General features: G+C 47.7%; 1 protein-coding gene across 5 annotated transcripts in view; it reads right to left on the reverse strand.

Moving 5' to 3' along the window:
* Positions 1-17350, reverse strand: part of NCALD (neurocalcin delta) — a 404877-nt gene continuing 387527 nt past the window's right edge. For all 5 annotated transcript variants that reach the window (XM_047842836.1, XM_047842837.1, XM_047842838.1 and 2 more), the window contains 2 exons: positions 5781-5886; positions 1-2719 (listed from right to left, as the gene is read on the reverse strand). In XM_047842836.1, coding sequence (XP_047698792.1) covers positions 2622-2719; positions 5781-5886 — 204 coding nt within the window. In that variant the 3' untranslated portion in view covers positions 1-2621. The remainder of the gene's footprint in view (positions 2720-5780; positions 5887-17350) is intronic.

Consider the following 17350-nt stretch of genomic DNA (forward strand, 5'->3'; position numbering starts at 1 on the left):
ATCCTTCAAGTCATAAGCCACTTTATTCCAGTCCCTTGAAATCACAGACTGCCTTGATTTTAGACAGAACAGACCATTTCCAGAGGTCCCTCAACACAGCAATGACAATAAACAGCCCAGCAAAGGAGTGACATAAACTTTTAGGCATTCAACCTTCTGGGTGCTGCAGAGTCCCTTGGCCAAATTTAAGTGCATTGCATTGGACATACAAAGCCCTTCCTGGGAAGGAATAGAAGAGAAAAACAACCATCGAGAAAATACAGACAGGGTCAATGGCAGGCCAGGACGAGGACTATTTCTGTGCATCTCAGGCATGTCGGTGTTCGTCAGCCATGCATCTGGCTCTGTTTTCTTTCCTAAGCAGCTGGAGCCCCTCTCCCCTCCTTCTCACTACAGCTCTCAGTTCTAGGGAACTGGATGAGTCTGGCTCAACAAGATGTCCTGACCGAAGGCAGAGCCCAGGCGGACTTGCCCAAATATTAACTGACTCCCCACCCTCTTTGGAGAACTGAAAGGGAGGAATTTGGTCTTCAGTCCACAGCCGGAAGGGCTTTCCCTCCCAACCCCAGGGTGGGGGAAGGATGCACCTCCTGAACACAACCAGCAGAGGTGCTGGGTCCCTCACCCCCTCTGCTCTCCGCCTCTTAGGGTAATCCTCTGGTTTTCAGACCCAGATCTTACCACTCGGCCCAAGGAGGAATTTGGCAAGTCTCAGGGCTGACCGACTGGGAGGAGCTGACACTTAGAGGAAGATAAAGATTATTTTACCAAGTCTAGGCCTCCAAATTTCATTCTGCAAAGTTGGTTCATTTTGGCAAACCATACAAATTCAGATTTTTGCTACCAGTTAAAATGGACTCAAGTAACACTGAGGAATCTAGAGTTAGAATGGACTCAACATCATCTTCCTCACGGTTATTTCTGTCTTTCTGTGGGTCATGATCTTCAGGAAGTAGCTTCAGTGCAGACAGACCCACTAAGGACCTCTCGGCCTCCTCCTGGGGCAGGGTCTACCATCTACATCCTTGAGGGTTTGGACTTCCCCATGCCTACTGCTTGGGAAAATATGACGGACTTACCTGTGATCAGCAATTTTTACTCTTAACTTTCAATTCCAATTAGTGTGCGTGAGATCGCCAGACCAAACAGCGACGCAAATTTGCACTGTCACCTCTCAAAATAGAAATCTGCATTCAAAGAACATGGTGATGGAAAATACCTTGGGATTCCCCATAGCAGGCCCTGGAAATCACAGACACACTGGCCCATGCCTTCTTCATGATGAGTCAGCCGGCTGCCCGACCTCTGGTTGTTTGAAGGGCCACTGGGAGCATGAAAAGGTCAGTATTCCAGATACAGCTCCCTAATCATACATGTGGCTTAAACCACTGGGAAGTCCCAAGAATTTATTGTATATATATTTTTTTCGGGTCTAAGGAATATTGATCTATTCAGAAGAGCACCACACTTCCAATCTAATACCACTGAGCTGCTGGGCTGAGTGAGCTAACCATCACCTCACATCTCTCACAAATATTAACCTTCTGGTGGCTCCCAAGGACGTGTCCCACTTAAACCTGCCCTAGTCTATTCTCCAGGCACAACCACTCTGGAAATGCATTCGAAATTAAGGTTGGGTCCTAGTCATGGTGACTTTGTACTTCTCTGGAATATATAAAATATACCTGTTGATTGGTGCATTTGTGCAAAGACAGATATGACTTTAAAACAAGACATAGACATTCATTATAGTTGGCTTACTTCACATTAAGCTACTAAAAACAGTCTTCTGTAATAAGATTGTATTAGTGCTCACTAAACATGCATTTCATTTAAACAAGGCAAAACACTTAATTTGGTCTGCAATACCCAATAGTTTATGTACAGCAGTCTTTTGTCTTAATCACAATAGGCAACAAGATGGGTCTGGTTTTGTTATATAAGTTACCGTTTGTGTTTAATTTCCAAAGAAACTCATCGTAGCTCAGCTAGTGTAAACGCCGTGAGAAAACAGCTGAGCCATCATTTTCCTCTTCTCTACGAATTTACCTTGACACGTTCACAGCTTAGACACTACAACAGCCTGCTGGGGAAGAGGGTGGAGTGGACGCCTCCACGTCCCTTCTATAGCCTGGCCCCAGAGGGTTCCTTGTCCTTGCAGAACCCAGCACATGGCACCATCACCCCGAGGGCACGTGCGACTCCAGACCCGGGTGGGGAGTTTTGTTTTTCCAACAAGCCCCTGGAAGCTTGCGATCGAATCACTGGACCGAATTGTTTTCCCTTCTCTTGCCTCCCCAAGTCTTCGGTTTCAGAACAGAGACATTGGAATCAGAAGAAAAATGACAATGATAATAGCGATGGAAAAATCATAGAACAACGAACACCACAAGGTCTGTGCAAGACAGCACTGTCCATGCTCGGCCACAAGCGATTGGGGCTCCGGGCATTCCCACAACAAAGGAAGCTGAAGGCGTCACGGAGGAAGGTGCATCTGACCTCACGGGGGGGGCAGCATCACCATCAATATTGTTTGGCAAAAAAAAAAAAAAAGACAAACTTGTTAAAAAGGAAGATCGAAAGGGAACACAAGCAGCTCTACGATCCGTAGGGCGCGGGGCTCAGAACTGGCCGGCACTGCTGGGGTCACACTGCAGGAGACGTACTATGGACGGGTCGCTCTTGGCCCCTCGGATGAATTCCTCCAGGGACAGTTTTCCTAGAAAGCAAGAGGACAGGTGAGCGGCGGCTGGTGGCAGCTGCAGGGCCTTACGGTCGTCCCACTGCATCTTGGTGGCGGTGACCGCTCACCTTCTCCCCTGCGGTCGCACCCTCTGCACTTCCCACCTGAGACCCATGGGGCAGGGCGCGGCTCATCACCGCAAAGCTAGCACCTAGCACGGCACCCTGCTTCCTGGGAGCCCATCGCTGACCTGGTGGCAGGTGGCCCTGACAGGACCCCTGCCCTCATAGCTCTTCCAGCTCCAGTTCCCAGGAGGGGGTGGGAGGTTCTCATTCAGTATTGGTGAACAGTTACCTGGGCTTTGTAGTATTATTATTATTATCATTTTAGAGAGAGGGAGAGAGAGAATCCCAAGCAGGCTCAGCGCTGTCAGCACAGAGCCCCTGATGCTTAACGGACTGAGCGACCCAGGCGCCCCTGGCCTTTGCATTTTTAGGAGAATGAGCTGTGCTCTGTCAGCACCAAAGCCGTCACGGGGTTCCCACGGTTCCCAGAGCCTGCTGGCCTCCTTCGGGTGCACTTAGGTCTGCTGCAAGAGTCCCTCTGCTTGCATGTGAGCAGAGGGGCCCTCGCAGACATCTGGGGGGAGGACCTTCTTTTGGACAACATGGGAGGAGGCTGCCCCTCCATCCAAAGTAAGGAGAATACAGGGGTGTTCGCACGAGGCAGACGGATGCCCTGCCGGGTCCTTTGGGTCAAACAACGGGCTAGAGGAGGGACACTTGGCCTCCTGCGATCCCATTCCTATCTGTGTGTCCCTTTTCTTTCTGAGCAAGCTGGAATATATGTTGAATTCCCTTCTGTCATACTGTTGTGGGGGGTGGGGGCGGCACAAAGCTTCTCCACCATTGCTGATGCTTCCAGAAGGGTCCCTCCTTGGGAAGAGCTGTTGGGCCTGTTCTTGATAGGAGCTCCCACAAGGGACCTGCTCCCCCTGCCCCCGAGGACAGCCCATGCCCACTGGGGCTTCCTGTTGCTGTGGGTCTTGTCCGAATGCCCTCAGGCTCTCACACTAGGCTCTACCCGACCCCCCCCCCCCCCCCGCCCCCCGCAACAAAATCCATCCTCAAGAATTGTCTCTTACTTCTCCACTCATTCCAGACCCAGACAGGAAGGATACTGCCTACGGAAGCCTTCACCACCCCGTACTCAGAGACATCAACAAATATGTCTTCCCCTTCATCACAACCCCCTCCCCCAGCACCTAGTTCTCATTTAACCAAATCTACTTTAGCTACGAGGAGGAGAAAGGTGGGCTTTTATGCATCTATTTATTTTTAATATAGAGCAGGCCACCTCTAGGCTTTGTGTCCTGCCCCTGCTCTAACCGTGGTTAAAATGGTGAAGACTTGTTAGGTTTGAAAGGCTGGCGTGAGCAAAGGCAGAGGGCAATGGCCACTTAAACACTTGAGGATCTCCAAAGGTAAGCCCTGGGAACCTTGGACCGGAAGCAGCGGGGAACATCCAACATTTCACCTCTATGTCTGGGTCTCTTGGATTAACTCCCCATGTGCTTCTGAGTAGACTCCAGGGCTACGTTGCCTGTGTGTCCTGACTTTTCCAGTCTGAGGCCTGGGGCTCCACGCAAAGAGCCTCCACCAAGAAGAATCTCACAGTGGGGAGACTGTAGGTGAAGCCTCTGCTCCAGGCTCCCACCCCCTCCCCACTTTTGCCCCTTAGGAAAGCACCGGGCTTTTAGCAGCGGGATGTGTTCCGCGAGTGCTGCCCCAGTCAGGACCCCGTGATACCATTATAGCGAGCCTCTAACTCCCTGCCTATGAGCAGCACACACGAAAGTTTTGTCCTCCAGCACCCGCACCTTCGCTCATCCTATAGCTCTCTTCCTGCCAGGGGGCTGGGCCCTAGAGCAGGACACAAACCCACCTGTGCTCCCCTGGAGCACCAGGAAAACGTGCAGTTGAAAATCAGCAAGTACATTAACTGTCAAACAATCCCATTTGTTTTGTCTTCGCAAAACAATCTATCTGCCGTGAATTAAGGTGCGTAAGGGGAAATCGGATGTGATAGCACCTTTGTGCAGGAAGCAAAGCAAACAGATTGGTCTGCACCCTGCAAAGCCAGATTCTCAGGCAGCTGGTGCCCCCGAGGCGCGTGGAGTAGAAAGAGAGGCTCCCTGTACTACAAAGCCTCCTGTCATTCTGTCCACCAGCACCATTTGGGGGATACAAGAGCGTTCGCACGTCACGGACAAGATTTGCTGGGGACGCCCAGGGAATCAGGGGAGCTGGTAATAATAGCAAGTGTTACCCTGCCTGACGCGTGGGTTTCTTATGTACCAGACTCAGCGCTTAGCGCTTTAAATTCAGGTGTCCCATCTAAATAGGGTGGCCAGATTTGGCAGATAAAATACAGGATGCCCAGTTAAACACTGAATTTCAAATAAACAAGAATTCTTCTAAGTATGTCCCATATATTTCACAGGGCATACTTCTAGAAAGAAAATCATTTATCCAAAATTCAGAGTTGATTAGGCCTCCTATAACTTATCTGGCAACCCAATATCTAAAACCCACTGTCCTTGAGTTTGAAATCCACTCTTCCTTTTCACTTTGGATTGTTCTGATTCCTCTTGTTGGGTCTGAATTGTGGATGGCACCCTCAGGGTGGAAACTGCTGGCCACCTCCCTCCCCTCCTCCCCTTCCCCACAAGGGCTGGGGAAGACCAGACTCCAGGAAACCAACACCTTAGGGCATGCGCAGAAGAGCCCAACCACACCCCCTGGGCAGGCTGGGGTGAAAGGCCAGGGTCTGAGTGGAGTAGCACCAAGTCCCTCTCTGCTTTCTGATTAGCTGGCCTGCAGGGATCCAGCCTGCTGTGGCTTAGGCCTGTTCCCACCTCGGTCCTTCTCTGTCCTGTACTACCAGGGAGCATGCGGGATGAGCCAGTTTCACAAAGAGCTGAAAGCCACGTCTTTGCAGCCACTATCTTGCCCTCGGGTGGCATTGCCCTGCCTGGGTGGCCCCAGCCCCTCCAGCAGTCCCCACTGAGCAGAGCAAAGCAGCCTTGGCCTCCTACCATCTCTGTTGGTGTCCATCTGGCGGAAGATCTTTTCTGTCCTTTTCTCTGGGGTTGACTCGTCTTCAGGCATTTTCATTACGGAGGAAACCATCTTATAGATCGCCTGGGGACAGAAACAACGTATAAGCCAGAAACATAACAGCCTTATTATTAAACCTCCCAAATGTAGGGGGGAATGGGACATCCTCCATTAGCCCAGGGAGCTAGTCCCATTCCTGCCGATCTGTTGTAGAAAACCGATGTGCAGTGACTACCGAGAGATCCCTGGCCAGCAGAACTTGCTTGCTCCAGCAGTGAGAACCTGGCAGGAAGACCCACTAGACCCCTGTGTCTCAGACTTTCTTGTGCATATGAATCCCCTGGGGATCTTGTGAAAATGCAGAATCTGACTGATCAGGGCGGGGTGGGGGTAATGGGGGCCTGGGACTCTGCACTTTTTTTAAAAATTTTTTTAATGTTTGTTTATTTTTGAGAGAGAGAGAGAGAGAGAGAGAGAGACAGAGTGTAAGCAGGGGAGGGGCAGAGAGAGAGGGTGACACAGAATCCTAAGCAGGATCCAGGCTCTGAGCTGTCAGCACAGAGCCTACCCAACACGGGGCTGGAACTCACAAAGGGCAAGACCATGGCCTGAGCCTAAGTCAACACTTAACTGGATGAACCACCCAGGTGCCCCTGGGATTCTGCATTTCTAACAAGCTCCCGTGTGATGCTGCTGTTGCTATCCTGAGAACACCACTTCTAAAAGCAAGGCTGTGGATAAGAGTCCTCAGGTCAGAAAGACAGGTGGGTCTCTCCACCTTGGTCCCTCAAGCATAATAAACCCATGATGGCCTGCAAATGTCCGTGCATGTCTCCTCCCAGGCAGACATTACTAATCCATCCCAATTCTCTCCCCCTCCCCCTGCCCCCATATGTGGCAATCACCTCACATTCCTTTCCAGCAAGCTCCCGGGCATCCCTAAGATGGAGGCAAGCTGCCATCCAAGCTTTGTATTCAATAATTTAGCAGCTCAAGGCTTAAGATAAATTGGGTAAATCTGATGAGCAACAGAGGGTTTGACTGAGTTTCGTATGCAATACTGAAGCTGTCTCCCCCACCATAGTGGAGCCCGTGTGTTACTCAGTAAAGGCTTGGAATGTGGCAGTTGTCAAATGTAGATTTGATTTGGAAATAATGTAAAGTCACTGTTTTTATCCCCAGGCCATGACTTTGCTAATCAGATTCACTCTGGGTACTTTCGTCTGGGGAAGCAGTTTTAGAAAAAGTAGATTTTGCAGGAGGGTGGGCATAAAAAAATCTGGAAAGTTCTGGAGCTTCAGATGCCATGGGATAGTTGGAGGGAGGGGAGAAAGGAAGCCAGCTGAGAGAAAGTAGTTTTCCAATGAGAAATGTGTGAGAGAAAAAAAATTGATACTAAAGGCTCAACTTAACTTGCTTTACAGTCTTTTTTAGGATAAACTCTGCCTCATTCTGGTGAAAAAGGCGGCGAATGTTCTAATCCCAATCAATAAATGAGGAATGAAAAACTGACTCACCCAGGGTTCACCCTTGGGCGGATTCCACACCATAGGGATCCCTCAGGCCAGGTTCCCTGAGTCTGTCTGAAACCCCCCCAAAGCCCTTGCTCAACTCCAGGGTGGCCTCCACAGTGATTCTGCCTGGGAGAAAAGTCAAGTTCAGAGTTACAGCTCTGTCTCAGATCGTGGGTGTCACTGGGGTAAACTTGGCCATAGTCAGGTCCCTCAGGAAACGTTCATGGAAGTGTGCAGTGAAGGCATGAGACAAACCACACTCTGTCTTCCTCCTGGACCCCTACTTACTGTCCACTCTAGCCCGGGTCTACACCGCCATCTGTGCTAGGCCTAGAGTGCCAAATGCCAAGCCTCTGGGGACACCTGACTCCTGCAGGGAACTAGAAAAGCCCATAAAGATAGAGTGCTTTTTACAAACAGGAAGACAGGTGCTCAGAGTTCCTGGACCAGGTGAACATTTGGTAACGGCAGCAGAGAGCAGAAGTCCTCTCCAGAGCTCGACAACCTGCCTAACACCCACCTTGGTTTCCTGGACCAGCAGCAGCTCTGTTTATGCTCTTCCCTTATCTCGGTGCTCACCTGGCCCTCTCCCTCTCCCAAAAATCCTACTCATGTGTTAAGGGCAGGTTGAAATGTTACCCTCCTCCAGGAAGTCTTCCAGGGTCTTCCTTCTATGTGTAATTTCCCTTCCTCTGTGCTAGCAAATGGCTCTATTCAAAGCCTCTCTTGGATCATTCCATCCCATTTACTTGAACTGTAGTTACCAACAACATTCTCCTCTTAGACGGGATGGTGGCAGTCTGCTCTGGCTATTCATTGAACCCCTGACACTTCCTAACACAGGGCTTTGCACAGACTTGGGCTCATAAGTTTGAAGGATTCATTCAGGAATAACTGTCCCCAGCCCCCCATCACCTCCTCTCAGGCTCTTCCTCTACTCTCAATGTTCTATTCTGCTTCTCGTTATAAAGTTCCCCTTTCTCCTCTTGTTATGCTTTTCTCAGCTTCCCATTCTCTTTTCTTCCTCCCTTTCTTTATATAATTAAACATATTCATGTGAAACCCCTTAAAGATTCTGTTGGGGAGGGAGACTTTCCTCTGCCCTTCAAAAGCCCTCTAATTGGACTAAGACTCAAGCTGACAAGAGACAAACAGGAGGAAATCAAATTTAATATTGTGCACATGGGGAATCCACACAGATATCAAAAATTCCAAAGACAGTCGAAATGAGGCATGTATGTCATCCTGAACTAAGGAGAAGGGGACAGGAGTCTGGGACTTCAAAGGGAAAAATTGTAATTCACAGGAAAATGAAAAGGAGTAAATGTTTGGTAAACAAATGTGTCCTGGGGACACTTGGAAACCATGGGACGTAGAGGACTTTGATCAAACAGGCCTTGCTAGGTTCCTTCCTGTCTACCACACCTAGTTCATATCATAACGTAGTTCTTTGTGGTGATGGTTCCCTTCCTGGTGCAGGTCCTCTACCTAAATTCTTTTTAGACAGTTGTGGGGGAGGCAAAGAGCTTTCCTTGAATCTGCTCAGTTTCAAATGCTCAGTTAAAAAACTCAAAATAATCTTCATGCCTAAGTGGCCCATCTTGGGCACCCTGCCCTTGGCCCCCACAATTTTTCAGTCTATCAAAAGCTACGGGCTCTCTGTTCAGGAACCAGGCACACATGCTCGTGGATCTCCACTCACTGTTACAGACAGCTTCAGGGGCTCATGGATTCAGGAGCCCGTCCACGGACTCCAGGTGGGAAAACCCCTGATCTCAATTTACCCCCTCTCCTTTTGTCATTCATCCATTCACTCAGTCATTCCCCAACTATTTGTCAATCAGCTATCACATACCAGGCCTATCTACCCCATCCTTGCCCTCAAAGGTTTACTGTTAAATAAGGCAGACTGACATTATTTAAACAATCAAAGAAATGAGAGTAAAACATTTGTTGAGGAAAGTGCTACAAAGGAGGGTGCATGGTCTTATGAGATGTTGTAACGGGGGAACACTCCTTGCCGGGAGGATGAGGGCAGTCTTCCCCGAGGAGTGAGGAAAGCAAAAAGATGAAGGAAGTGGACAGCTTACAGAGAAAAGGGACAGAGGAAACAGGTGCATAGACACCCAGATAGGAAGAATGGCAAGAAGGCTGAGGGAGTGTGGGGGATATGGTACAAGATGTGGCTCTGGAGCAGCTCAGGACAGACCACTGGGGCCCCGATCAGATGAGGGTATTTGTATTTCTCCAATAAGCAATCAAAAGAGAGAAGCGATATTAAATTTGATTCTATTTGCACCTACTCCCCAAATCCATCCCTACTCCCTTACTTGCAGGCAATGGTGGTCAGAGAATTTAAAAACTGTCATTAATAATTTACTCATCATTTATTGAGTGTCTACTACGTGCTAGGTGGTGGCAGTCAACTATCAACATGACCGATATGGTCTTTCTTATTGTGTATCTCACCAGTCCTCTGGTAGAAGGCTAGGGAGACACCATATTGGTGACCCAAAGCACCATTTAGATGGGTGCAGTGATTCCAGTGATGTCTTACTGTTACAAAAGCCTTCACTTACACTACCTCTGGTTCCCATGATGGTGAGTAAACTCACTGGTCGGGAGCATTCCTTGGAACTCCCAGCCTCTAAGAGCTGGGGCTCATGAAATTCTTCTCCTTCCTGGAATTCTGATGGGAAGTCAACTGTGCAATAATCCAGAGATTATTCCCTTAATACTCTTGGTTGAACAAACGAAAGATCAAATGAACAGATGAATTTGTGTTAGAAAACGAGGTTCCCACACTCAACAGAAGGTCTTTAAGAGATTTAGCCTTTTGCTATTAGGCCAAAGGAGTGGGGTTGGAACAGAGAAATAAAGATGGGTTAATATAAAAACCAAAATCCAAATCAAAACAGAGCAATGAAGAAAGTCAGGATGCCCTTACCTCAGTATATTTGCAAACAGGACTTCTGGAATTGGGCAAGAGGCACAATGTCTGAGCATATTGTAAAGTTGAGGAGGAAGTGAGGGCTCCTTCGAGAGGCTCACATTCCAGAAAGCTCTTTCATGGCCCTAGGTTAGAATTTTTTTTTTTTAATGTGCATCAATTCACAGACAGGGGTTAGTGGATTATTCACAAAACCAGGTCTCTGATGTGTGTGGCACCAGAGCAGTGAGCAAAGAGCTGAGGTGACAAGTCCCTGTGGTCCCAAGAGTGAGTAAGTAGATGGCGACCAGGCAAAACCACATTTGGGAAATCGTCTGTCCCCTTCCCACGGCATCAATAACCCAGAGCTGATTGCATTAGAACTTCAGAATCTAGGACTCCACAGCACAGGGAGAAAAGACACAATGCCAGACAGCAATCTGAAACAAATCATGTCTTTTATTAGCTCTACTACCCCCCCTCCCCAAATTTAATGGGATTAAACCATGAAGAGGCCAGGCTACTTTCCTGCTTATTTTTAGCAATGTCAATGAGAGGCCCAGCAGGGACATCCTGTTTTTAATTAAACTTGAAGAGCCTTATTCTCAAATCTGGGTAAACACAGAGCTATGGGTTGCCCAAGAGCCCAGCTCTGGCTCTGCCCCTATATAGGCTTGGGATAGTTTTCTGCCCTGCAGCCCGGGGTCTCACCAGCTTCCTTGTGCCCTATATTTTTCTTCCTTTTTTCCTCTGAATGAACCACTTCTTGGAATTCTGGAAAATTAGGAGTCACGTCTGCACTGATAAAAGTTGTAGGATTAACGGAGGGCAGGCACAGTGCCAAGAGTCAAACTTGACCTTCTCTCTCTAAAGGAAACCAGACCGTCTTTTTTCACCAGATGGAGGGTCTTCTAACAGGACATCCAAGGCCGCGTGACAACTGACCAAGGGCAGAAGAAGTTAAACGGTACAGGGTGGGGGGTTGCTTTGAGATTCCAGATAAAGAACAGCACCCCACTTAGAAGAATATTGCACATCGGGAAATGAGGGTGGAGAGAGGCCGTGAGGATCTTTCTTAGAAACACTTTTGAAATAGGATCGAAGTCTGTGTGTCTGGAATGGTGTCAGTGGTTTCTTGTTCAGAGTGAAAAGAACACCTGAAGTCAGTAACTTCCCTAATGTTCTATGCAGGTGCTGTAGGTACCTTCACAGGGAGAGGGTGAAGGGAGAAGACCCTGTCCCTTTTCAACCAAAGCCGCTCCATTCCTATTTTAGGTTCCATGTAAGATTTTACTTGAAAAAAGCAAACTCATTGCCCTCAAAATCCTGTGTGTGTGTGCGCACACGCACACGCACGCGCATGTGAATAGCCCTGCCATCCACCCTGTGGTGCAAAGACATCTTCGGCACCTCTCTGCCATCTATCTCCATTTCTAGGACCCAGTGAATCTGTCTCCTTAGTATTTTCTTAAATCTATCATTTCTCCTGTCACTGTCCTGTTTTAAGTCAGCAGTGATACCCATCATTCTTAGATATGGGCAATTAATATTTGTTTTCAATCTTACATTAAGTGCAACGCAAAAGCAGCTTCAAAGAGCCCCATCCGAAGAGGCCTTTTATTGTCCCTAACAGGCATTCCAGAGCTGTTGTATTCTAGGCCTCCATGTTTGGGGGGTTGCGGGGCAATGGTGAGTTTGATTCGGGAATACTGACCTTCAAGTGCCAGTGCAACATCTCGGTGGAGATGTTTACTAAGATTTGGACGTAACAAAGTTGGAGATCTGGAAGTAATCAGTTGTTTCCTGCATAAATTGGGGCTAATAAGGTTGGCATGAAGATTCAATGAGATCATGCACGTGCACGGAGTTGAACAGTATCTTGCAAAACTTCAGGTCTACCCAGAGCCTGGTAAGGTGACCTTATTTGAAAATAGGGTCTTTGACGATGTAATCAGGTAAAATAAGATCATGCTGGATTCGGACGGGCCCTAATCGATCCAGCAATTCAAAGGAAGGAAAGTTGGACACGGACACACAGGAAGAATGTCATGAGATGATGGAGGCAGAAGCTGGAGTGATGCAGCTGTGAGCCAAGAAATGCCAAGTGTTACCAGTCACCACCGATGCTAAGAGGCGTGAAACAGACTACCCTCCCCGCCGGAGTTCCCAGAAGGAACCAACCTTGTCCCTACCTTGATTTTGGACTCTGGCCTCCAGAACCCTGAGAGAATACATTCCTGTGGTTCTACGCTTCCCAGTTTATGACAATTTGTTATGGCAACCCTAGGAAACTACCCCAGCGTGGAAAGCACTCATCATTATGCTCAACCCACCGCAAACACTGATGAGAGGAGACTTCTTGGAGGGAACGACAGGAAATAAGGGCTGTAGCTGGAACTCTGAGAGTATCCATGGTCAGGGAGCCGAAGAACGAAGAGCAGTCCACGAAGGACATTGGAAGGGAAGAGCCAGAGAGGGCTGCCTCGCTCACATTGCCAGATGGCATACTGGATGCTAAGAGTTAAACTCTTGTCATAAGATTAATCCCCTAATAAGAAAGGGATAAACCAAACACAACTGGTAAGCGCGAAGATTAGTCCTGAGAGGAAGCCACTAGCCGAAGCAATTGCTTTAGAACTTCCTCCAGGAAAGAAATCGAAGGTGCACGCCAGGGTCATATCCGTGGTCCACATTCATAATTGAGAATTAGGTGAGGGTGTGGACCTGAATTCCCAGGTACCCTATCAAAATAGATTAGAAGCTCTTGTCTCACCCCTCACTCTTTTTTCCCCCAGAATCAAAAGAGCACAGTGTTTTAGGTCTCCAGGAATATATTAAAATTGACCTAGTGTCTATGACACCAATTTAGAACGATGATCGGGAGGAAAAATGCAAGGTGCCACTCAGGAAGTGGCTCTTAAAGAACGTAAAGAAGGTTTCCCGGTCCTGACCTTGGTCCTCTGTGGCACAAATACTCACAAGCTGGTTGTGCGAAAGGTCACAGTTGGTGATCTTGCAACCAGCTGGGACTAATCTGTGCATTTGTGTGGTGCTCCTGGAGGGCAAACCTGTGCCCCATCCCCCTGCTTGGGAGTCTCTCTCTCTCTGCCCCTCCCCCGCTCATGCTCGAGCTCTCTCTCAAAATAATAAACATTTAAAAAGAAAAAAATTCCAATACTGCTAAAAGAAACAAAAATGTATCTTCTGTGATGAGCTGCCAATATACCCCCAACCTCCTTCCTTCAGGTCTCATTCATTCAAAAGGTATAAAAAGGTAGACTAAGGGTGTCCTGAAGTTCATTTGCCTTCATCAAAAATGCCAATTAACCCTGAATCATAACTAGGAGGAAGGGTCTGATTCCAAGACAGCATTCTCTCCCTGGGAGTGCTGTGGTCCCATTGATGGATCCTCAAATTCAGTGCTCTCTTGCCCCCAACATCCCAGGGAAGGTCCAGGCATTCATGGCCAAACCAGCAATGCCACTCTTTGGCTCCCTCGGCCCCTTCCTCGGCCCCTGTGCTGTGAAGGGTGTAGGTGTGCAGACCTATCTCCACCTGGGCCGATGCACAGACAGGAAGCCTTCTCCCCGCTCTTGTAGCGGAGGGCTGACCCTAGCTCCCACCCAGAGGAGAGGCTCTGCTGTAAAATGGGGAAAAGTCAGAGCTGTGGTCTGGCTCATGACTCCCGAGAGGCGGTTTTGATGCGATAAAACACTGGGCCTACATCATGTTCCTCAATTTGTCACTTAAAAAAAAAAAATAAGCATGTGAATGTAAAAATGTTCAAGACTCTAAAAATAAATCTGTGTATGTTTTTGCTTGTTCATCCAGATGTTGATATAGCACAAAATTATTTTTTTAAAAAAGGAAAAGATCTGCATTTTGGTATATGTGGCAGACTGGATAATGGTCCCCCACAAGATGTGCCTGTCATAATCCCTAGAACATGTGAATATGTTACCTGATATAGTAAAAGGGACTTCGCAGATGTGATTAAGTTAAGGACCTTGAGATGGGGGACCAGTCCTATCTGGCTGGTCTCAGTGTAGGTGCAATGGTCTTTATGAGTAGAAGAGAGATGCCCAGGAAAACGCTCGTGTGAGAAGGACTCAATCTACTATTGCTGACTTTGAGCGTGGATGAAGGAGGCCACAAGCCAAGAAATGCTTCCCCCATAGGTTGCATCCCATGGACGCCTTGATTTTGGTCCAGTAAAACTAATTTCAGACCTCTGACCTGGAGAACTGTAAGATAACGACCCCGTTGTTTTAAGCAACTAAGTTTATGGCAATCTGTTACAGCACCAAGAGGAAACTGCCACAGTGCAGTCAGTGTGACAGAGACCAAAGCTTGTCACCGTAAGCCATTCTGTGGACGCTGACGCCTAACTCTGAGAAGCAACATCAGGGAAGAAAAACACTAGAAAACGTAGGCAATACTACACTCCATTCATTGTCAAGCCTAATTATAAACTTGTTGGGACCCCAGTCTACACCCCGCCCGGTTTTAGTGTCTGTAGGTGAACGCCACAAATTTGCATTTTATTAAATTGCTTTGCATTGCTGAGTCTTGGAGGAGCAGAAGTTCGGTCAAGAATTTATATATCGATCCTTGTCATCAAGCTGTAGGTTTTACTCACTTTAAGAAATAGGACCTTAATTTGTGAATGCTTCTGCTGGCCTCCGGCCTGCTCTCATCTCCTCATTCTCCACCATATATTTGCCTGCCTGCAAAGCCGAAACCCAATGGGACAGTGACTCTCTGAAGTACATGCACCCCTGCAAAGGTACTTCCTCAATGGTGCAGACCAGCTGGAACCAAAAAAAGAGAAAGAGAGAGAGAGAGAGAGAGAATCCGCACAAGGATACACAACTTCTTGGGACAGGGACAGGGTCTGGAGTGTGGGCTTTCAGAATGGGGTGAGAAAAGAGAAGAAAAATAGGAAGGGAAGTTTGGCAACATCCTACACATTCCGGTTCATCCACTGGAAACTTGGGATTAGCATTAGAATGAGACAGAATACACGAATCGTCAGTTTGCAAAGTAGCAGAATAGAATAACATAGCCCTTAATAGGAAAATGACTCTAAATGTAATTTATTCTCATTGGCAATTTGGAAGTCGCCTCAAGGTGCCACAGTATTTCCTCCCCACAGTGGGGGGGTGAGTCGTGAATGTCAATCCTCAGGGTGCTGTAGGAAACTCCATTTGCAGGCTCCGGAAAAACCCAAGTGCTTACCAGCACCTTCTGCACATTCTCTGCAATGTTCTCACCCTCCCTTGCAAACCAGAATTCCTCAGCCCAGGGAGAGTGTCTGTATTCCTCCCCTACTATTTATTCCCAGCTACTTAGCAGTGCTTCAGGGCAGGTGTGAAACAAAATGGGTGCCGGGTTTGATTTTCAAAAGCCCGTGGGGTCCAGAGGGTTCTCCTTGACGGGGGGGGGGGGGGGGGGGGGGGGGGGGGGGGGGTCAACATATTCATTAATACTGGCCACCACATCATCGACCAGGAGAACTGTGCAAAAAATGTTAAACAGGAGCTAACACAGTGGCTAACAGGATTTTTTTTTTTCTTAGATCCCAATCAGGAAGTAGTTCTCTTCAAAAGGAGAATGTACTCGCCCCTTTTTCTGCAGTGAGGCAGAGGACATGGCGGAAAGTGGGGGGGGGGGGGAGAGGGGGGGAGGGGAAGGGGGGACAGAGCACAGCACCATGCCCAGATAAAAAGGAGAGAGAAAATAAAGCTAATGAAAATGAGTGCCATTTGAAATTTAAATTTTTGTTTAATTAGCAAAGATTAGGAAAAATCAGAAAAGTGCAATGACCCGGGACGCCCTTCAGTCACTCAGGGAGCATGTTTGGAAAAACAATTTGGCACAGTGTCAAGTGTCTCAGAAATCAATGCTCCTTCCCTTCGGCTCAGTGATTGCAATTCTGGGAATCCACTCTAAGGGAATAGTCCCAAATATAGAAAAAGCTTCATGCACAAGAATTATCTGTTATTTTATATTTAAATGTTACAGTATCGTATATAATAATAAAACGTGGAAACAACCTAAATATCCAACAGTAGGGGAAGAGTAAGTAAATTATATCGTATGACTATTATGCAGCTATTAATGCATCATTATTGGGGCACCTGGGTGGCTCGGTTGGTCGAGCATCAGACTTTGGCTCAGGTCATGATCTCACGGTTCGTGAGTTCAAGCCCCGCGTCAGGCTCTGTGCGGACAGCTCAGAGTCTGGAGCCTACTTCGGATTCTGTGTCTCTCTGCCCTCCCCCAGTCGCGCTCTCTCTCAAAAATAAAAGAAACATTAAGAAAAAAATATCATTATTAAAAGTTTTTATAACATGAGGGGCGCCTGGGTGGCTCAGTCGGTTGAGTGTCTGACTTCGGCTCAGGTCAGAGCTTGGAGCCTGGAGCCTGCTTCAGATTCTGTGTCTCCCCCTCTCTCTGCCCCTCCCCCCAACTCAAGCTCTCTTTCTCTCTCAAAACTAAATAAACATTAAAAAAAATTTCTTTTTAAGTTTTTATAACATGAGAAATGCCTGTATTAGTATGTTGAGTGAAAATGGCAAGATGCAAAATTTCATATACATTATGAAGTCAGTTAGATATTTTTGAATGCATGGAAATAAGAACAGAAAATATTAGTTTCTACTATTAGAAAATTATTAGCAGTGATTCTCTTTGCGGGAGGAGTGGGATTATGGAAAATTCTTCCCTTTTGTTTTTATATTTTCCTACACTGCTCATATTTTTACAGTTGAAATTATATTTTTCATGCATTTATCCTTGGGGGAGGGGAGAAACCCTTTATTCTTGCTTAAGATCCCGTCTCTGAGGGATTAATTTAACACACCGTATTCAGATAGTCGCTGCTCTGGGCGAAGGAAGAGGCACAGAAAGACCCAGTTGGCAGATCTTGGAGAGTTAACTAGTACAAAGGTCAGTCGGATTCCTGCTCAGCGCCCGGCTCCGTGTGCACCTGTCCTCTCTCACTGCCCATGCAGGTCCAGGCCCCCTGGCCCAGGAGCAGACCCCAGGCCTCAGCTACAGTAGCTCAGTAACAAGTCAGTCGCGTGGGTCTCTTTTGGCTCTG

This window comes from Prionailurus viverrinus, chromosome F2 (assembly GCF_022837055.1).
Source record: "Prionailurus viverrinus isolate Anna chromosome F2, UM_Priviv_1.0, whole genome shotgun sequence".
NCBI classification, from domain to species: domain Eukaryota; kingdom Metazoa; phylum Chordata; class Mammalia; order Carnivora; family Felidae; genus Prionailurus; species Prionailurus viverrinus.